Source organism: Leptosomus discolor, chromosome Z, assembly GCF_034619465.1.
Source record: "Leptosomus discolor isolate bLepDis1 chromosome Z, bLepDis1.hap2, whole genome shotgun sequence".
In the NCBI taxonomy this organism is placed as follows: Eukaryota; Metazoa; Chordata; class Aves; order Leptosomiformes; family Leptosomidae; genus Leptosomus; species Leptosomus discolor.
The window spans coordinates 23800244-23823687 of NC_141419.1; the positions used below are offsets into that span (position 1 = coordinate 23800244).

The 23444-nt window shown below is 40.1% G+C and overlaps 1 protein-coding gene across 1 annotated transcript in view; it reads right to left on the minus strand.

Moving 5' to 3' along the window:
* Nucleotides 1-2057: 2057 nt before the first annotated feature.
* SUSD1 (sushi domain containing 1) overlaps nt 2058-23444 on the minus strand; it is a 56743-nt gene continuing 35356 nt past the window's right edge. The window contains exons 12-16 of the mRNA XM_086479087.1: nt 14828-14921; nt 13496-13751; nt 8936-8975; nt 5982-6075; nt 2058-3171 (exon numbers count right to left, since the gene is read on the minus strand). Of these exons, the coding sequence (XP_086335213.1) occupies nt 3033-3171; nt 5982-6075; nt 8936-8975; nt 13496-13751; nt 14828-14921 (623 nt within the window). The 3' untranslated portion in view covers nt 2058-3032. The remainder of the gene's footprint in view (nt 3172-5981; nt 6076-8935; nt 8976-13495; nt 13752-14827; nt 14922-23444) is intronic.

Below are 23444 nucleotides of genomic sequence, written 5' to 3' on the forward strand. Positions count from 1 at the left end.
AAACCAAACAGATCTCAATATAGCACATCTCAATATTGCACCATGAATGGGCATGGATTAGCAGTAAAAGCAGTGCAGCTTCAGCAGCCTTTACCTTACTTGGCCTGGGTGTGAACTCATACCCAAAGAAGCAGAGAAAAAACATTTGAAAAGAAAGGAGAATTTCACCGTTAACTGAAGGAACAGCAGTGAAGGATCATTAGAAAAGTCTCTAGAATTTCTTGCACCATGACAGTGTGATTACATCAATGTTGCATTTGGTTCAGCAGGACGCTACGTAGAGCACTACAGAGCCACTAGAGCTACAGAGCCACTAGATCATTCCATAAACTTGAGTATAACGATTATAAGTCTGACTAACAAAAGTAACCCTACAGACACACATTCCTAAGTCCAAAGCCCCACTCAAAGTGCACCTGCTAGGACTGTCTTCTCCTAAGAAGTATTTTTGTAAACCAGCTATCTGATCAGAAGTCTCAAAGTTCGTATCTGCAGTGAAACCTTTTCTAGCATAGTGGCATATTTCCTTCAAATGAAATGTCAGAGAACTGACCTTCATTAGCAGTACTCTTAAACCAGATTAATTTCACCATACAAGCTTGTTTCTGTAACAGACAAAAGTACAGCCACTATAATTCCATGTTGTTCTTTTTGTCCAGTCCTATAATAGTTGCTCTGAGTAGAACTTTTAAGAACCTTCTTCTATTCTAGCTACTTCTTAATTTCCTACTGTTTAAACCTTTCTACTTTCCCTAAAAAAGAATTTAAAAACATAATTGGAAAGCTTGGGAGCAGTACAGCAATGTTTCTGAAACAGAAAGGCTCTAAAAAATGAACTGTTAACATCTGCACAATTATCTGAGGAGAGCAAGGCTAAATTATTTCTCTGCGCTTCCCACATTAAACTGAAACAGATGTAGATGGAAGAAAGAGAAGTACACAACAGATGAAGACCGGCTCACAGACAGGGCTAGGTCTACCAAGAGTGACTAAGGAGACAGGGGGAAAGGGGGGAAACTTGCAAGACTGTAGCTGTTTGGGAGAACTTAAGATGTCATGGAGTCTTGCCCTTATTGGTCCATTCCTGGGTATTAATATGCTGCACTGCTCTGGTGTGCAGAGATGTTCAAAAGAGTCATTAAATACATTATCTAAGTCCCAGTAGAAGTGTAGATATTTGGTAAGAAGAAACCTTGCTCTGAAAACTTTATAAAAAGACAAGATAGGCAAAGAAAAGGCACACATAAAAGAAATCACTTGTTGAAGACCTCCAGCTTTCCAACAGACAAGATGGACTTTATGTTCTTGGTCCTGCATAACGTACTGCTGGTCTTATTAAAAAGTGAAAGAAGTTTTCTTTCACAGAGGATGGCATGCCTGTCTCTACTTTCTGCCTCTTCAGCTCTCCCTTATTCAGGAACAGCCACTCATGAACTCTCTCACAGGACCAGAGCAGCAGGAGAACAAACCAGAATGAAGTGGTGCGGTTTGCACTGCTAGGCCAAACCTTGGCAACCTGTTCCACTGAGAAAGGCAATTGGGAGCAGAATGTGTGAGAATGAATTGTGCAGGCAAAACTGAAAAATTAAGTAATGGCAGCCCACTATGAGCAATTAAGTTGTTCTTCCTCAATTAGCAAAGGAAAATGTTACCAACTCTTAATCACCAATGTAGACGAAGGTGTTCTTACTCAGCTACTAACTACTGAAAACTTGCTAACTTGAAGGGCAGATTTAGTAAGCAGTGGAAATGCTGGATAACAGAAATGGTACCTGGCCAAATCTGAAAAAAGCACCTCCAGTTAGATGCAGCAGTTAAAAGCTCTTGCATGTAACTTTGATCGTAATTCCTGTCTACTACCAACTATGAAGTTTGCTGTCACACTTTAAAATACCCTCTTTAAACACCAAAAAAGGAATTACACAACCTAGAGAAACAGAATGTTAAAAATTGTAAAGCCAGCAGGAATCAGACACAGTTAGAATTCCAAAAAGGGGCATCATATATTCGAAGTAGTACAACACAAAACATAACTTGGAAAAAATGACAAAACTGAGTAAAATACGAAACTTTTGCTTCTTTATTACACCAGTTAATAGAATGATTTTGCTAATATGTCTCAAAGCAACTTCTGAACAGGAGTCGAAGTAATCAAAGGCACTTGATTCTTTCTTACAGAAGGAAAAAAATACTAACTGGCAGTATGCCATAGGAAATTTTTAAATTGTACTTTATTAAGTGACTCTAACCAGATGTTACAAACCAGCTCATTAACCAGACACTGATTTAATGGCTTTATGCAGCTGTAATTATAGAACAGAGATTAACAAAATGCATTTAACACAGGTAGCTCCTTATATAGTTTCACATGCCATTAAAACTACTCAGCTCTTTGGCAAACTGCGGTTTTATAGATTGGTACATTATTTGCAATTATTGCTAATTGCTATGAGCAATGATTGCAATATCTCTGGAATGCATCTGTTGCTGACACTATTTCAATATGACAATTTCATGGCTAAGAACTCCATACTTGTTATCAAAGTACCATTACCAGTAAGTGACTGATGAAAGTCTTCTACCTTTACACTTGGAAATACCATAGGCACTTCATCTGGTGTAAGGGTTGATCTGTATTTTCTCTTACAATGGGCCAGTTTATGTGTCCTAAGGTATCTAAAGTAGCAGCTGATCATCAAGACAGTCTCAAGGATTATTCATGTAATAAAGTACAATACAGACACTCATGATCAGGCATTCATGTGGCTGGAACAGCTGAAAGCCTGTGGCCAACACACAGGAGCATGCTAATGTCTCTGGCACAAACCTGTCTCTGAGGGAAGGTTCTCCTTTACATACCACACCATCTGGAAACAAGGGGAGACAATAACCACCTCACTTCCATTAACAAACACATTTCAACTGCCCATGCCATAGTATGTATGTGCCATGCAGATATATCCATACCCGACAGATGCTGGCTTTGGTAAGAAGAGTGCCTTTTCTCTATGCTGATTTCAGGGGATAACACATCAGAGAAAAGACACATTTTCAGTCTCTAGGAACGATGATGTAATCCCTGTTTGTGTCACATCCATTGTAGCAGATAACTGTACAGCCTCGCAGGCTAAAGCAGCAGGTGGGGAGAGCACTGTGCTGTGGAGATAAGAGCTGGAGAAGGACAAAAAATTCCAGTTAAAAAAACCAAACTTAAAAACCATTCAAGACTCAAGCATGGACCTGACAGAGAATCTGCATCACTCACATTGATGGGATAAATGACGTAGTTTCTAAAATTTTTTGAAGACCTAAGGTGCTGGTATAAATTCTGAACATTACAGCCACAGGGAGATGGACAGCAAGCATTCCCATAGGCTCTGATGACTACCTGACCTATGTTAACCTTGGCATCAACAACACTCATGCCCAATGCAGATCTTCATAAAGCTGAAGTTTTGGCACTGTCTTTATGCATCTGAACGAGGATCACATATAAAAGGAAGCAAAGGAGGAATGAAGCAAGGTGAATGTGTGACAAGGCACCTTAATAATAACAACTATGGCTAACGCATTTTTTAAGTGAAACAATTTACAATATCCAAGGACATCGGCAGTCAGGCTGTGCACTTTGTGAATCCTTTGTGAACTGAGGACCAGTTAAAACTGCTGTCAGCAACCATGCTAGTGGCAATTCACAATCTGTCCCACTGCAGTAATATAATCCCTGAGGCAGCAGGCATGTGGCAACCTGGTGAGCACTTGAATACAGTGGTTCTTTGTGACAGAAGCTGCAGAACAGGAAAGCTTACAGGGACCCCAAGAAATAACCCAAGACCATTCACCTGACACCATGGCACGATTAGCTGTAGCTGTGTCATTCCTGACAAATGTTTGTTTAACCTGCTCTTGCAGACCACCCAGAAGCCACGGTTTCACAGCATTCGCAGCAATCTGTTCCCATGCCTTGCTCTCCTACTGTTCAGCAGCATAGGGGTATACTGACCACAGATGGTACATATATCATGGGCACTACAGACAGGAGGAAGTTGGTCTTTCTGTAATGGCTTTTTCTGTATTTGTATGTCATGCTCCTTGGCAGTCTCTTCTCTGCCAGGCTAAGCAACCTACTAGTAGATTACCCTACTCGCAGTTGGATCCAATAGATCTCATGTCTCTTGTCAAGTCTCTCCGTGTCTTTCTCCTGATGTGCCAGATCTTTCTTGGAGGACAGTGCCTAAAACAGGACCATGGCTTTACAACTGGACAGGGCAGAAGGCTGACTTCATATGTTTTTCCAAATTACATTCTCACTCAGAAATGCATTAAACTGATGCTTATTTAAAACTAAAAGAGTATTTGTTATTTATGAACATTACAGCTACTTCCTGTGAGTAGTGTGAAGTGTCTTACCACAATGACATCTGGGCTTTCCCTTCTCTGACTCCTACTAGGATGGGGCAACTTTAATTTCTGCCAAGGATTCTGTCTGATGTTCTCTAAAACAGGAGAATGGATTAAAAAATTTCTCTGTACATGGGATCGAGGGCCTAAAAGATACTTCTTGAATTATCAAGTCCTGGCCTCCAACATTACACCACAGTACAGCATGACACCTGTCAAATGTACTCAATGTACTCAGCTCCCTCAGGATGTCACCTGGCTTTTTTTCGCTCTCATTCCTTTTAAAAGAAGACTGAAATGGAAGTTCAGGACCTAATCTCTACACTCATTCACAACTGGTTCATACTCATACACGATTCTTCCAGTACTGCCTATTATCTTAAACAGCTCTCCTATCACTGTGATGCTAATTGATTTGACACAGTTTCTAAAAGTATTTATATCCCTCTGTCACATTTTCACCAGAGAACTGAAGTAACCAAGTAGCTTTTCACACTATGGGCTCAGGGATGCCCCTCCTCCTGCAATAAACCCTCTGCCAGGAGTGCTAGTTTAGACATGAAGACACCTACAGCCCCTTCTGCCTCAAATGTCAAAGCTGACTCTGACAATTTTTCAAAAAACCAAAACCAATCAAGACTGCAAGCTCAAGTTCACCATTGCATCCTACTGCCAAGGGAATCCTGAGATCATTTTCTTTAATTAATTACTTAAAAAAAAAAAGAAAGACACTGTGGAACCTTTATTTTGGAATTTAGATTGTAAGAACCGATTTGAAATTCAGACAACTACAAATAATCCTACTTTCTCCAGCCCTGTATAAGAGCAGCTCCCTCTATTTCTGAATGCCAAATAAGGAGCTTAACCAAGGAATGCTCTATACTTCACACCCCCAAGCTGGAGCCTCCCGATCATTCAAGTGACATAAGTCAGAAAACTATTCTTAGAGATAAACATATTGAAACAACAACAAAGATGCATTTTTTAGGCAAGAGATTTTACACCTACATAGACACTCACAATTACTTAAAGGCATGTATTTGTTTTACTCTGAAAGTTATAAAGTTACTGCTCCAGCATGAGGAAGGATCATGAAACAGAAAGAAATCAATTAAAAAATTTCTAATGTGTTTTCATTGTGTCCTTTAGCTAAAGATCAGCCACTACTGAAAACAATCCTTTTGGGCCTTTTAAATAAAGTGGGGAAGACTAGAAATTGGCTCCTTTCGTAAGAAAAGTACATCAACATTTCTGTTGGTATGACTTCACTTTTAGAGTAGCACAGCATATAAACCTCATTTATTTAGCTACTGTTAAATCAAAACACCTGTGAACTAAATTTCTGGTGCTATTCACTGCCTGAATCCTTCCTTTATTAAGATGAGCCCCATACTTTTCAGATGTTTTGCCAGTGATTGCAAAGATATAGAGAGTATCAGTTCAAGCAATGGACAGCATTAGTGGCCACTGAAGGAACTCTTGGTAATAGTTTCTAACCACACAAGAAGCTAAACCAAGCAGGTTGGTACGTAAGCCTTGTGCAGGAGGACTACAAAGCTGGAGCTAGTAACAATACATACCGTGCCACTGAGAATGACAGGAACAGTATAAGGCAGACAGCAGCAACCGACCCTAATCCAACAGCAGCCATATATTGCAGAGGGGGTGATAAATCTGAAAGAAAATATCAAACAATTCAAACGAACAAATGCCAAATAGTGTAGCTTCGGTCTGGTGACTGATCAACTGAGTCTGCTCAAAGCTGAAGTACTGTAACAAAACTCAGATGCTGGACTTACTGCTCAGTCAAGTAGTAATGGAGCTGACTATCTTGCAGTTACCATCCAGTTGAAGTAAGCTTAAATGGTGTATTCCTCAAAAGTGATTATACTTCTCCACTTCCAGTTTCCTGCCTTTTTTGCTTTATTTATTTTATTTTTTTTTAAATTTAGATGCTCAATGTCAACATTTTCCCCTCTTATCACTGTCAATTTCAGTCTAAATCATATGCCAAGGTGGCCTCTGGTGCCAGAAAATCCTGGTCCTTTATTAAATGGCTCAATGCACCTCCAAAATTTTTACAATCTGGGCATGATTTCTCTTCCCCATTCTTTTTTCTTTTTTTTCCCCAAGGGACAGAATAGAAATAAACCTGGCCATGACAGCCATAGCCAAGCCCATAATACCAGAAGCTATCCTGGGACAGAACAGAAGGCTTACAGTGATTTGCTGTCAAAACCGGAATTACTAAGAACTACTGGTGCAGGTCACCTGAGAAAATAGAAACTCAGTCCCTTCCAGCCACCTCTATCCCACTTTCTGCTCTAGTCAAAGGTTACCTATTTCTTACTGGATTTCCCACAGACATCTAGGATGCTGGATCTTATTCCTGCAAGATTCTACAACTCTACTTGCTGTTACATCATGCAAGCATGAGAACTTAATGTTCTAGCAAGCATTTAAATTCTTGCAAAACCAGCACTTTTTCAGTGAAATTACTGTGTATGTCCATGACAAGAATCCAAGTGCCTGAACATCAGAAAAGCAACTTCAGTTACTAAATTAAACTCTTTTTTGGCTCATTTGAACGTACAGCCACAAAACTGGCTGGGCATTCACCCAAAATACCCTCAACAATTGATCTGAAGCACACAAAAAAAAAAAATCAAAGCAAGCCATAAGGAGAATCTGACCAGTTTACCATCTTTGCCTAACACTGTTCAGTGAAGCAAGGCTTGTATCTGTGCAGCACCTCTCACCTGTAAGCCTACTTGAGTCTGGCAAAATAAAGAATTTCAGACAGGCACCCTGCAAGGAAGATCTGTTCAACCCACAAGCATGTTCAGTCTTGATAAAACTTAGACCTGTCCTTTTATCACTTTCCATTTATCAGTTTCCATGAGCAAGTTACACATCTCTAAAGCAGATGTCAGCCCTCCATAAAAATGACACAACTGTCTTCCCTACACACTGTATATTTGGTGAAAACTGCTCAAAATTAATTTTACTTATTTGTGACAGAAGGAAGCATGCTTTTAACAGCTTTCTACCACTTCTTATGACAATGATTTATCATTCAATGTGTAGCTTTGTCTAGATGTCACCTGGAACAGATGGTTCAGATTTCATTTACAGATTTGCCTTCCACACAAGTTGAATTAAGAAATACCTTGCAAAGGATTCAGTGAGCCAAAAATACTCTCAGCCTCTCTAGCTGCCTTTCAATATAAAGACAAATGAATTTACAACAGTAAGGTCTGACCTGTCCTACCCTTACCTTCCAATGCCCATTTTTTCATCTCAAAACCAAAATCCAAATATGTGTCAGATAGCCTCTGACAATGCTCTCTAAGCTGATAAATGACAAATTCAGAGGAGGACAGTGTCCTGTCTTTCCAGTATTTTACAGCTCTTGCCTACACAGCTCTAGCAATAGAGCCCTCAAACCTAGGGAATTCTTGATCTTACCTGAATCTCCACAACCACAAACTGTCTAAATTATATTCTAAGTGTGGTGGTAAATTAACTAAGTCATGAGAGTAAACAGCAAAAGGCAATCTAGAAACAGACACACAGTTGTCACCAGAAGACCAGTAACAGCAATGGTCAGATGTGGGTTTTGTATACAGTGGAGGAGATGCACCTCAAGCACTCCATGCACCACATGATTTATTAACATTCCAAAGTACTGCCTCACTCTCCAGTGTCACTGCATTTCCTAACTCAAATTCATGAGTTTTCCAAATAAAAAATAGAATTTGGAGTTTGTAGAGGACTTCAGTAGTGCCACTTCCTTTGTCAGGAGAGGTAAATATTTTCTTTTTGCTGAAACATCATGAAATCACTGAAAAGAGTACTTTCTGCCACAAAGAAAAGGAGGGAAACTTGATCTCTAGTGGATTCCAAACTCCTCTTGAGGTAAACTCATTCACTGGAAACATCTTATAGTCAAAAAGTAAAACAAAGATAAAACCATCCTGAGAAATTCACTGGCTTTTAAAGTTATGCCATTATATTTTTAAGAAACTGTACTTACAAGCATAAAAATTAGCCATATTTTTCATTTTTGCATGGTGTTTTTTATTTTCCTAAGTTCATAAAAGGACTTAATTCTCCAAGGACCAACTGAACATACCAAATGTGGCTTCTAAAAGCTAGAAAATTATTTAAAAAAAAAAAAAATCTTTAAGCCAATACAGAACTACCTTAAAACAGGCTTCTAACATTTCACATCTTCTATGCTTCAGGTCCTTTGTGCACAAAAAATGCTAGAAAGATTTGGGTGTGATGCATAGAAAGAGTAATATTGAAAATCAGGGAGAAACCAGAGAATCCATTTTAGAATGGTTTACTGAATCCATTAGAACAGAACACTGCAGTGCAAGGCAAATATTCTGCCTCTAACCCTTCTAATCGTCAAAGTCAACCGACCATTAGTGGCAAATGAAGAAACAGCCACAACAATTATTAGCTTACGCTGCCAAGCAAAGCCATGACAACTTCTATTTTCTCATTGAAGGAAAAACTGACTTACTTTTAATTTGTGCCCAAATAGCACAGGACTGTGTTCTCACCTGAAAATGAAAACATAAAAATCACTGGTTTTCATTAGACAAATTTATTACCACCAACACCCTCTGCAAGAGAAGCCATCCACAACATACTGTATTTATTACTATTGGGATTGGAGTTTGTTATTCCCCTGGTAGCAGCTTCTAGCTTGTCTGAACAGATTACAAACTATAAAGATAAGATCAGAGATAAGAGCTTTGATAAAAGGCTGCCTCTAATCTTTTACACCATCACTTTTACACCATTCTTTTCTTTCTACAACCTAGGCATGCAAGTAACATGGAAGGATCTTTGAAGATGCTTCGTTAAGAATTCAGAATTTACGAAATGCTAAGATAACGCTGAATATGCTGTATTAACTCTATCCCCATGTATATCTGTTAAAACATGGTACTTAATGGCATGTTTTTAAAATACTAGATGTAGAGGTTTTTTCAGTTACGACAATTTGGTAACTTTAAATAATTTTTATAGAATACTTAAGACTAGCTAATGTTCACAGTAGTTGAATAAACGTTTATCAGGTGTCTGCTTTTGGACAAATTTGGTTTTTTACACGAAGCTTTGGTCCCTGTAGAGCATTCTTCCACCAGCACTTCACACTCATACATGCACAAGAAGTTCTATTCTAAGTTCTATTGTCTATTGCATAATTACGGTGAAGTCTACTTTTGCAGTGCTTCTATATGTACTTTCCTGCCAACTGACTTTCACAGAATACACACGGATTTTGGCAAAATGTGTATTATGTTGCTCTGCGCAACAGTACGATTCTATGAAATTGAAGGGTACTTTTTGAAGCATTTGCATAAAAGGACAAAGGCACATTTGTATGCTTAATCTTACTTTTGCGTATCTGCATGCTGAATTGTGGAATCTTCTTCATTTTTTATAAGGATTTTTCTGGTTATTTAAAAAGATGAAACACTGACAAAGAAAATCCTTTTAGGACAGTGAGAATAAAGAACAAGGGGTGGATTTAAAAACTCAACAAATGCCAGATTCTGGAGGCACTGGTATGAGCGCCATCATCTTGAAATAGCTACCTCCACAACACTCTCTATTTTGCAGTCATCTCCTGCCTATTTGAGAAGTTACAGAGCTCCCAGGAATCTCAATAGCACAGTTCATCGATCTGCACTTTATACTAAATCAAATTATAAATCCCTTCCTCTGATAAATTAGCACCTTTCCAGAAAGTTATCAGTGAAATTACTCCTCCAAATACTTGAGTATCCACGGATCTCAAAGTCTGTATTTCCACCTGGATATTCACAGGTAGCTAAACTGGAGATAGAAACCCCTTCCACACAGCTGTGCACTTAAAAGAGTTCTGGAGAAAAGAGAAAACATTTTGCCATGCATATACACTTTTCTCAGATTATTTTTGATTAGCCTAATTATAACAAACTTTTCTGTAGGGGTCATTTTGATTCCAATTTTCCAAAAAGGTTCTAGCTTTTTTCCTGAAAAGGCTTAGTGTCATCTTCACGTTTCTGCTCTCGTGTTACATGCACAAACTTTGATCCAAAAAAGCTGATGCTGACACTGAACAAAAGCTATGCTAAAGAAATTAATCTCAAATGAGTTTAAAACTCCAAACACCTTTTTTAGTTCTTGCCCTTCACTATAGGCCTTGGCTCTCTGCACAGCATGGAATCCATAAAGCAATCACTGGAGATTAAAATGTACCAGATGGGTCTGAGTAATTTAATTAGCAGTATCCCTCATGGAGAAGGACACTTTCAAAGGTGGACAATTTGTTCCACTTAAGTAAGGTTTTCATGATAATGGCAGTAAACTCTCCTTTCTTCCCAAATCCTCCCTTGGTTTCCTATGTTGCCTATATTCCCTCCTCATCCCTATATTCCAGTTGTCAAATTCATCAATACGAATTATGGTAATCTCCATTATCTCTGGCTTCCTAACTGCTTTCCTTGTACATCTCCAACAATCCCCTCAGATCACCTGATCAGCCTTTTAACACATCTGAATGTTCCGCACAATTGAAGTATGTGTTTTAAATCCTCCACCTTGAAAAAAAACAGAAAGTAAAAACTGCACAGCAGATGCCTTTCTCAGGACCACCAAATCTGATAAAGGGATAAATGAACATGGACTCAATAAAACAGAACAGCTTACTTGTCTTAACTTTGTCCACACAATTTTATCAGAATTGATTTTCCCATCCTTACCACAAAGAAAATATGTCAGGTATATTGAGGAATAATGACAATAAAAAGTCACAACCAAGCCACAATTTTGCAGCATGTATGATAGAAACTGTACCATTCTCAACATGAAGGGGTCTGGAGCTAGAGGGGATTCTGGAGGATGCCAGAACAGAAAAAGTACATAATGAGAATATTAGCTAGGAGTCTATGACACATATTCCTAATGTGTCTGTATTCAAATGGAAATGTGTTTACAAGTAAAATACACTACAGAAATTATTTCACATGTATTAATAATTGAGGGCCAAATAAAGAGCAGATTTTTTAAAAAGCAGACTTTTAAATATTAACTCTTGAATCCAAATTCAGTTACTTAAGTAATCAGATTTTCATAAATTCTCAAAGCCCAACAACCCTCAATTTATAATTCTGAATTCCTTTAACTTCTTAATACCAATAACTGTACAAAATAAAAGGGCATGAGAACTGAAGATAAATGAGTACTTTTGAGCCACAGGTCTGTTTCATTTCAAAGCAGCAGAGCTGGGAACAAAGGCTGTTTGGTATTTGCAGTCCTAATAATGATTTATAAATGTTACGTGTAACTGTGTACTTCATCAAGTTACAAAAGCCATACAGGAAAGTGTATATTAAGGATGCATTCTAAGCGGAAGTGAAGAGTGACCTCTATGAATTAACAGTAACAATATTCCATTAAATCAGTGGCCCAGAAAATACATCTGGCAATGCTAGAGATGAAACATCAGGAAATAATCTATATGAAAGAGAAAGAATAATGTAATTTAGGCGGAGTTTAACAAACCTTATACAGATGCATAAGCAATCTGCACTGTTGTGTGCAAGAAAAGCCTCAGCACAAGTCACAATAGGAAATGTTTCCCAGCATCAGAAGACACTGAAGGGAAAGAGCTAGGGAAACCAATGCATAAAACCCAACGATACAGAAACTGAGTTCAAGGATGTGTTTAGAAGTGCTTGAAGAGGCTAGCCTTGTATACGTTTGACTCATTAACAATCCTGCTGCACAGAGTAAATTTTTTTTAAAAATACAGTTCACTATTCAAATTCCAGGATATTTTGGGCTAGCTTAACATTATTTATGAACTGAATGCTTTCAAACGTAATTTCCCTACTTATTCCCTCACACAATGAATTAAAAATTTATGACAAACAGACTTGTATCAGAATCAGAAACCACTTTATCTGTGCTATAAAACCTTTTCAAACTATTGTTAAAGTAGATGGCACAAAAAACTTACACAGATTAGCTGATAGCAGTAACAGCTATTACATGTACTTGTTTTATTTCACTTGCTGTGGACTGAGGCAGAGTCTTATTTCTTAACAGAAGCTGTTTTAACTTACAGAGATTTGGGTGTAGGCTTCCAAAATTGCAGGGAATTATTTACAAGTGACTCACAGACTAGTTTTTCCATGTCTCCTTGTTTCATGCCGTACAGACAAAGCCCTAAAATTCTATTTTATTTTTTAGGGTGGCAAGGTGAGGCACTGTTGAGGTGTTTTTTTCTTTAGTAGGGGTTGCTTTGTACTGTTTTTACATTTGTCATTCAGGAATTGTATGCACATGAAAAGTCTACCACCTGGCCTATACAATAAAAGCCTCCTACTATTGACACTTAGATTATGAAAAAATCACAAGCTCTTGACCCTTGAGATAGATAACAACTGGAAAAACAGTGGCATAATGACATCATAGGAGGCAAGACACTGGAGCACAAAACAGCTGAGATGTGTATTTTAGAAACTTTTTGCTTCTAATTAAAATAAATATTTACTTTAAAATGACAAAAAATTAACGCTATAAATCTACTTTTTTTTCCACAAGGCTTTCCGAAAGGAGCTGGAGTGGACGTTCATTGCTACATGGAAGGTAACACACATGATAAAATACATTTTTCCTTGTCATTTGGAGAACTGGAATATTTTGCTATAAAATTCCATTAAAAATGAAAATGGATGAGTTTTTCATTGCTAAGGAGCAATTTTCAGATTCTCATACTAATCTCTTCCACTAAATTCTGGCCCAATAAAGACACACTCAATTCTGAGGGCAGTGATGGCCCTTCATTTTTAGTTTTTCCCATTGTTTGCATTTTGGCATCCAGAGTTGCTCCAACATTACAATGACATAAATATCCATAAGGAACTACAGGAGTTATTTAAAGACCTTCAGATTTAATTGTTCTGCCAACTAACAGGTCCTTGCAACATCATAAAAAATGTAACACAAAGCTGATGTTTTCCTCTTTTTTCCCCAGCAAATTTCATTCAACTGGTGTAAAGAAAAGTTTTAAAACATCCATTACCTTATTCCACTCACTTATTATCCTCAAAAAAACACAATACTCTTCTCCCAGCTTTAAAGGAGCATTATAAAACTTCCCGTAGTAATGTCTGTCTCCAAGAGCAATTGACATGTTATCAGCAACATCCTTCGCCCGAAATTCAGCTGCCACGTAGCCTTTAATGTCAGTGGTGTTACTAAAGAAAGTTGCAGCAGCAAAGGAGTCACAAATAAAAGTGCTTTGCAAACGCAGAGGAAGCACAATCACTTGATAAAGACTAGAGTGAAACAAAAAAAGTAATACATTAGCTCTCATTTCAGTGTACTAAGCATGACACACTCATTAATTCACATTGTCTATTTGCAGGTTTTTAACTGCTTTTTATTAACAATGTCCAATATGAACACTTCTTACACTAAAATATTTCTCTGTCTGTGAGTGTTCCATTGTATTTTGAATCAAAAGCCCTGCATGCACAGCTTGGAGCTGGTTCTCCTCATCACACGCACACCAACTTTACGTGTTTATTCATGTTCAGAAGAGCATCAAGCTAATTTTTTGCAGGCTGTCTCTTGTTCCTCTTATCTAACACATAAGTTCACCTATGAAACAACACATCATTGGCCTCTAAAAATGATTCCTAATTTCCCAGAAACAAGACTTTTTCTGTTTAAAGAGAGGACAGATATCAATTGTAAAAAATTAATCAAATCTGCTTCAGACCTCTCAAAACAATGTTTAGTCTATGGTGTATCCAAACACAGGAAGACTAATTATTAGGGCAGTTACACTAGTAATCTCCTGAGATGTTATTAGCTTTCAAATATTTTCTGCTTTACTGTAATATCGAGTTACAATTACCGTTTCCTACTATCACAAACAGCACTAGTAAGGCGTAAATCCTTTTTCTCTAGAAATACAGTTTGGTAGTAACACACTAATATGAAAACATGACTTCAGAATATGCATAAATACAGACACGGTTCACCATTTCCTCCGACTCCTAGGGAAAAAAAAAAAGGACTGGCTGCATGAGTTTAGTAGAAAAGAGCTGTGCTTGGATCCATCAATAAAAATCAACTGTGACTTCATTGTGGATAAAGGAAAAAAAAAACCAAACCAAAACCAACAGTGAAAACTCTGAATTATCAAAACCAGAATTTTGTTCCAGAAAGCAGGGGAAGTCTGAAGCCAAATACTACTCTGCTAAGGGTGGAGAAACTGGGAAGTACAGCTTAAGTCTTCTCCCCTTGCTAACAAAAATAATACAACCCCCCTCAAAATTTCCAACATGTAAATAGCATAAACGTGTAGGTTGTTTTTTGAAAGGGTGAGGAGTGCGCAGAGACAAACCTGATCGGTCCATTTCGATCTTCTGCTTTCTGGAGTCTGAGCAAGGGTGCAGAACCTTTTGCTGCAACAAATTCTACATCTGGGAAAGGGGGATCTAAAAAGTAAACAAATACCAGTGCTTCAGAGAGGTTTTAGAAATATTTCAGGCATGAGGGTTCCTAGCTATTTTTTCCCCCAGAACTTCCTCTGTTAACTAAGCCTCAAACCCCTGATGGCTAAAGTCTGCAGGCAACATAAATAGTCTGGTCAAGAAAAACACAGAGCAAACATGAGCATGATGGCATGGCAGCCCCAGCTACAACTCCTCTGTTGAAGTATATCTGCTAGCTGGGAAAAACAGAGATGCCCCAAAATGATGGTAGACTACAGACAAATGAGACAGGAAACATTTGTTGGAAGAAGAAGTATTATTTATTAGACTAACTGAAATGGTCAAGGAGAAGAAAATTATGAAACTCTGGGCACACAGCGCACTACAAGAAATAAAATGGTATGAACAAAGGAGAATTTATTAGTGTCAAAAGCACTTTCAAGAAGCCAAATTCCTTAGTTACTGCTCATAGTCAGCTAGCAATATCCAGCCCTTTAAATTGGATTTCAACATGGGTAGAGAGCTCTAATGTTTTAGTGGGAATTTGCATCAAGTCCAAAACTGAACAAACACTTCTGCCTCTAATTTCCATGGCAATGATGACAGTTGCACACTGACAGAGTCTGGTGGTTTAAGAATGGAAATTACCACTATCAGCCTGGAAGTAAAAATAAGAAGAGCTTCGGTGTGCACAACTCAGGGGGCAGAGTGTGAAGCGCAGATACTATCTACCCAGAAGTCCAGAAGAACTACCACAGTTACGTAATATGTTATAACATAGGTATGACTACGACATTTGAAAACTGATCTGTCAAGCTGCTGAGGTGGTATCTGACTAAACAGTAACAAACACAATCCTTATACACAGAAAACCAAGCCTTCGGAGAACCTTTAGAAAGAATAATCAATGTCATGAATATGAATAAAAGAAAGCTAAAGAAGATTTGCTGAAGTTAAGTCACATCAGGCAAAATCTTCCTGAGATGTATGGATTTTTCGAACAGATGAAATACAGGTAGCTGCAGACATATGTTGAAACACAGAAAATCATTAGTTCAGCAGAAGAAAATGAGGCTTGGTAGAAAACCTGTAAAGTGGGTAATTAACTGGTAAATAGGGAGCTAGCGAAATATCATGTGTTGGAAGCAGAAGTACTGGGGTGCAGGAAGGTTATTACAGGAGTTGCTCCAAGACTAAACAAAGTAAGTACTAAGTCTGGCAATCATGGTGCAAAATCCAGGTCTGTACAGGCTACCAACATTTCAGAAGCAATAGGTAAGGAAGAAGAGGCGGTGGGCTGGCCCTCTACATTAGGGAGACATATGACTGCACACAAATTAATGACAGTGATGACAAGGTCAATTCACTATGGGTAAGAATCAGAGGGAAGGCAAACAAGGCTGATATCGTGGTGGGAATCTGTTACACATCACCCAACCAGGATGAAGAGGTGGATGGAATATTTTATAAGCAGTTGGGAGAAGTTTCACGATCGCTACCCCTTGTTATCATGGGGGACTTTAATTTTGCAGATACCTGCTGGAATTACAATACAGCAGAGAGAGAACAGACCCAGAGGTTCCTGGAGTGTGTGGAAGATAACTTCCTGACACCACTGGCAAGGCAGCCAACCAGAGAAGGTGCTCTCCTGGACCTGCTCCTTGTGAACAGAGAAGATCTTGTGGGGGAAGCAAAGGTTGGAGGCCGTCTAGGGCATAGCGATCATGAATGGTAAAAGTTTTCAATCCTCGGGGAAGTAAGGAGAGGGGTCAGTAAAACTGCTGTCTTGGACTTCCAGAGGGCAGACTTCGGCCTGTTCAGGAGACTGACTGACAAAGTCCCTTGGGAGGCAGCCCTGAGGGTAAAGATGTCCAGGAAGGCCGGACACACTCCAAGAAGGAAGTCTTAAAGGCGCAGGAGCAGGCTGTCCCTGTGTGCCAAAAACCAAGTGGGCAGGAAAGAAGACCATCCTGGCTGAATAGGGACCTTTGGCACGACCTTAGGAACAAAAGGAGAGTTTATGACCTTTGGAAGAGCGGGAAGGTCTCTCATGAGGACTATAATGAAGTAGTGAGGCTACACAGGGAGAAAATTAGGAAAGCCAGAGCCCAATTAGAAATTAAACTAGCTACAACTGTTAAGGACAATAAAAAATGTTTCTACAATTACATCAACAACAAAAGGAGGGCTAGAGAGAATCTTCCTCCTTTACTAGATAAAGGGGGAAACAAGTGACAAAGGATGATGAAAAGGCTGAGGAGCTCAATGCCTTCTTTGCCTCAGTCTTTAGTAGTAGAACTAGTTGTTCCCTAGACACCCAGCCCCTTGAGCTGGGAGACAGGAAGGGGAGGCAGAATGTGGCCTTCACATTTAAAGAGGAAATGGTCAGTGACTTACTACACCACTGAGATGCACACAAGTCTATGGGGCCAGATGGGCTACATCCAAGAGTACTGAAAGAGTTGGTGGATGTGCTCACCAAGCCTCTTTCCATCATCTACCAGAACTCCTGGCTAACTGGGGAGGTCCCAGTGGACTGGAGAACAGCAAATGTGACACCCATCTACAAAAAAGACCAAAAAGGAGGATCTGGGAAACTACAGACCTGTGAGTCTGACCTCAGTGCCAGGGAAGGTCATGGAGCAGATCATCCTGAGTGCCACCACGAGTCATTTACAGAACAACCAGGTGATCAGGCCCAGTCAGCAGGGGTTTATGAAAGGCAGGTCCTGCTTAACGAACCTGATCTCCTTCTAAGACAAGATGACCCGCCTGATGGATGAGGGAAAGGCTGTGGATATTGTTCACCTCGACCTCTGTAAAGACTTTGACACTGTTTCCCACAGAATTCTAGTGAAGAAACTGGCTGCTCATGGCTTGGATGAGCACACGCTCTGCTGGGTAAAACACTGGCTGGACGGCTGGGCCCAGAGAGTGGGGATCAATGGAGTTAAAACCAGGAGGCGGCTGGACACAAGTGGTGTTCTGCAGGGCACAATACTAGGGCCACTTCTGTTTAATATATTTAGCAGTGACCTTGATGAAGGGATAGAATGCACCCTTAGTAAGTTTGCAGATGACATTAAATTGTGTGGGACTGTTGATCTGCTCGAGGGTAGGAAGGCTCTGCAGAGGGATCTGGACAGGCTGGATCAATGGGCCAAGGCCAATTGTATGAGGTTCAACAAGGCCAAGTGCCGGGTCCTGCAATTGGGTCACAACAACCCCATGCAGCGCTACAGGCTTGGGGGTGAGTGGCTGGAAAGCTGCTCGGCAGAAAAGGACCTGGGGGTGCTGGTCGACAGCCGGCTGAACATGAGGCAGCAGTGTGCCCAGGTGGCCAAGAAGGCCAACAGCATCCGGGCCTGTATCAGAAACAGTGTGGCCAGCAGGAGTAGGGAGGTGATCGTGTCCCTGTACTTGGCACTGGTGAGGCCACACCTCAAATGCTGTGTGCAGTTTTGGGCCCCTCACTGCAAGAAAGACATCAAGGTGCTGGAGCGTGCCCAGAGAAGGGCAATGAAGCTGGTGAAAGGCCCAGAGAATAAGTCTTACAAAGAGCAGCTGAGAGAACTGGGGCTCTTTAGTCTCAAGAAAAGGAGGCTGAGGGGAGACTTTATTGCTCTCTACAACCACCCGAGAGACACTGTCAAGAGGCAGGTGCTGGTCTCTTCTCACAGGTAATTAATGATAGAACAAGAGGGAACGGACTCAAGCTGCACCAGGGTAGGTTTACGCTTGACATTAGGAAAAATTTTTTCACTGAAAGGGCTGTCAGACATTGCAATAGGCTGCCCAGGGAGGTGGCTGAGTCACCATCCTTTAATGTGTTTAAAGGTCATTTGGATGTGGTGCTTGGAGATATGGTCTAGGGATGTACTTGGTAGAATAGGGTTGGTGGTTGGACTTGATGATCTCAAAGGTCTTTGCCAACCTGAATGATTCTATGATTCCATGAAATTTGCTGCTCAATGTTAGACAGTGTAAAACGAGAGCAGTATGGAGAGATTACACAAGAAGAACTAAATCACTTTTACAGCTGTTGTTTTGCAGAACTGAATTCATAGAATATTCACCAGAATAAAGTACAAGGTGATATCCCCGGGGCTAGTAACAATAGTTTTTTGCTATATATTCTAAGTTTCTTTGAGTAGTAGGAAGAGCGTATTACTACATCTCAGAATGTTAGTCACCAAAATGATAACAGAAATACAAAAACCGGGAAAACGCTGTTCTAAAAAGTGTAAGAAACAGATTTCTGTAACATTAAAATAGTACCACCAGAGGTACAGGTGTGATCATTTCACTGTGTGTGAAGTTCCAGTCATAAGACCAACAGAGCTAAGTGAAACCAGTGCAGAGGATAACTACAAGAAAGACCCAAATAAAGGAGAAATTGTCTTTTATGAGGTAACCAAAAACTTGTCTTTGCAGTACACAAAAAAGAGATTTGAAAGCCTACATGATCTCTGCCTTAAACAGATAAAACATGGGAAATGAACAACTTGAGCACAGTATGTTGAAACCAAAGACAACATACAAGCATCCCTTGCAAGAAAACCCCTACCTTGCCCTTGGCAAAAATCATCCTCAATAGAACCTCCTGAAAGTGTACCTAGTCAAATGAATTGCTCTGACAGTTCCCTTTACCAGGTCCTCTTCAAAACCAGCCTATGGGTGAACTACTAGTGAAGAAACCAGCTATAAATGTTTAGGATTGAAATGAGAGTAAAATTTATATCTAACAAAGTCTTAATGTTCTACATTGGCACTCCTTCTAGCAGAGATGGGGCAGAAAACCCTTTCAGATAGTTTTCTGAGTTAATGAAGTGTATTGCATGGCTGCCTGCAAGAAGAGGAAATGGTCTTTACTTCACAGGGTCTTTTCAATACCGCAACTGCAGATGCTGCAAAATGTATAGACAGCATTTCTATCTGAACAAAATAAACGAGCAAATAATATTTGACAGCCAACCTTTATGTCCTTCGCACCTTGCAAACCTAAGCAAACAGAACTTAAGAAGCAAACTCTCCCCTTACTTCAGCGGTTCCTCAGCGTAGAACATTGCCAGTGGATAGAGTGGCAGGAAAATGTATCTGTGAGGGTACATTCATTTGGTACATTTCTCCTATCTTCCTTTCCTTTGGCATCGAACACCAATTAATTTCTCCTGAGAATTTTCCAATTTCCAAGAAAAACTTGGGAATTTCTTCTTTAATGCCAGCCAGAATGTGCATCGCATGCAACAGTTTTGCATCTTTTTAACAGGTAAGCTGTGCAAGGGGTAACAGAGGACAAAAAGACTGCTGATCAAGTTCCTAACATTTTTTAATTTTCTATAATTTGACAAGAAAAATGCAAAACATGAAAATAAACAGTCATCCAGCACTGACAGCCCTAGTTAGTGGGCAAAAGAGAGCAAAAGTTGAACAAACAGACAGTGCTTTTAAAGCTTAAGAGTCTTTTGCCATTTTCAGTTGCTGGTAAGAAATACTAATGACTACAAACACCAAGCACACCAAAGACAATCTGCTTGTTTTAATAACAAAAATGAACAACTTGCAACAATGAGAAGTAGTAGTAATAGCAGTAGTAATAATAATAATAGACATGAACGGATTTCATTTTTGCTCCAGTGACCAGAGAGGAAACTTTGAAGGAATTATTCCATATGCAGCATTTGGCCACTATGGCACCTTTCCAGAAATTTAACATTTAGGAAAAAAAAAAAAAAAAAAAAAAAAGTCTTCTGTGAGGTCATCACAATTTCCAGATTTAAAAGTCCACATGGCAAAAATACTAACAACATCTAGAATAGGCAGAGGGAAAGGGAGAATGCTACGGCGAGACGAGGACTTGCACTAGGTGGGCTGCAAGAAAGCAAGTGCTGCTAGAACATTGCCTCTGTTAAAGGTTTTTGTTTTTTCTTAATTCTTCACCAGCAGAACAGACTAACACATCTGTAGCAGCACCAGGAAAGCACAGAAGAACATAGCAAGAAATGCAAGTTTATCCAGAGACAGTTCCACTCTAAGCAATTCCTTGTAATAGCAGTGCTATGTTACTAACACTTGGACATTTCATACACAGGCTCATTTTCTACAGTTAGAATCCATTCACCAAGTCTCACTCTGAACGTGAAGGCAGGCTACAGGAAAGAAGAGCACATCATGAAGTCCTACCACTGCACCAGCACAGAGAAACAGCATACGGCCTCAACCGTAGAGCAGAAGTTTGCTTGGTGTTACACTGTAATCATGCTCTTCAGAAACAGCTAGCATGTTGGAAGCAGTTCACTATTAGCTACCATGAAAGCATTTCACAATGGAACATCTACCTTTCTTTCTTTAATCCTGTTTACTTCTTGTTTTAAAGTCCTGGTTTTTGCCAATACTGTTTACTGCTGGAGTCTGAGGACTTCACAGGCAAACTGCCGCAATACAAGGAACATGGGCATTTTTATGACATTCTCCAGTAGTGATAAAAGGAGTATTTAATACCTTTCCTGTCATCTGACCTTTTGTACAGCTCTGAAGCTGTAACTCTAGGACAACACTGTGCTTCTTACGTTTGGATATATAATGCAGGAAAGAAAGGTTCTAAGTTCCTTACAACAAGCTAAGTGGTGCGGTTGACACACCTGAGGGAAGGGATGCCATCCAGAGGGACCTGGACAAGCTCTAGAAGTGGGCCCATGTGAACCTCATGAGGTTCATCCAACAAGGCCAAGTGCAAGGTCCTGTCCCTGGGCCGCAGCAACCCCCGCTACCAATACAGGCTGGGGGATGAAGGGATCGGAGCAGCCCTGCCGAGAAGGGCCTGGGGGTGCTGGTGGATGAAAAGCTGGACATGAGCCAGTAATGTGCGCTCGCAGCCCAGAAAGCCAACCATATCCTGGGCCGCATCAAAAGCAGCGTGGCCAGCAGGTTGAGGGAGGGGATTCTCCCCCTCTACTCCTCTCTGGTGAGACCCCACCTGCAGTACTGCGTCCAGCTCTGGGGTCTTCAGCATAGAAAAGACATGGACCTGTTGGAGTGAGTCCAGAGGAGGCTATATAAATGATGAGGGAGCTGGCGCACCTCCCCTATGAGGATAGGCTGAGAGAGTTGGGGTTGCTCAGCCTGGAGAAGGCTCTGGGGAGACCTTCCAGTGCTTAAAGGGAGCTACAGGAAAGGTGGGGGCAATCTTTTTGACAGGCCTGTTGCCATATGACAGGAGTGATGGCTTTAAAGTAAAAGAGGGTGGATACAGACTCGATATAAGGAAAAAATTTTTTACAATGGGGGTGGTGAAACAGTGGGACAGGCTGCCCAGAGAGGTGGTAGAAGTCCCACCCCTGGAAACATTCAAGATCAGGTTGGCCGGGGCTCTGAGCAACCTGATCCAGCTGAAGCTGCCCCTGCTCACTGCAGAGGGGCTGGACTAGATGGCCTTGAAAGGTCCTTCCAACCCAAACTATTCTATGATTCCACATTCTTTCCTATACGCAGACACATCAAAAATGAACGCAAAAAACTATTTCTATCCCACCCTACATATGGACATCCACAAAACCCGTTAAACTGAGTTACTTGTATCTTACTTTGGTTGGTGCCAACACAGACCTCTTTACAGCTTCCCTTCATGATTTTGTGATAAGGATAAGCTCTAACAATAGTAATGGAATTGAACCACAAAGTCCAAAACCAGATGGCAACTATTCCCAAGCTCAGGAAAGTGAAATCAAAAATTCCTTTTAAGGCCAAGTTCTAACTGAAACAACCCTTTCCTGAAATAACACCATTTGTGTGATCTTCATTTCCTGTACAAAAGTGATTTTTCTAATCATTATTTGAGGGCTTTATGTCCAAAAATGTTTTTACCCAATTTTAAAACACTGAAGTCAAAAGCATTGCTGTAGAATTTTTTAAAACAGTAAGCTAGAGATATTGATACAAAAGAAAAGGTTTTTTACCATTTGTATTATTGTCTGAAGCGTAATTAAGTTTACTTACCTATTACAGTAAAATTACTTTGACAAAGACTGAGATTTTTTACTTGAAGAAAGACATTACTTACAGAAAGAAATTTCTGACTTAAAGAGGTTGAATAAATCAAGACCAGATCTACAGAAAATGGTTATTTACATCTCTTTAAAGACTGGTCATCTCTGGAAATGACACTCATGTGATTCCCTCTGCTTACTGTGGCCTTTGTTCTCCTGATCTGTGGCTGAATGTCACACCATCCCATTCATCACAGGAAAGGTATGAATTCAATGAAGGCAAACAGGAAAAACAGAACGGGAACTAGTGCCCGGCACCATGCCACCAGCCAGGCACAGCTCTGCTTGCAGTGGTTGCTTTGCCTCCTGCGGGTTTGGCTCCTGTGCCGTCTGAGACTGAACTCTGCTTTACAAAAAGTCCTTTCTCCTAGGGAAAATACTCCATGGGCCAGGACGTCTTTGAAGTAAAATGGTCCTGGGGAACGAAGGAAAGATGAAAGCAGGGAGACGTGGTTTAGGGGATCTTGACTGGGACCGCTCA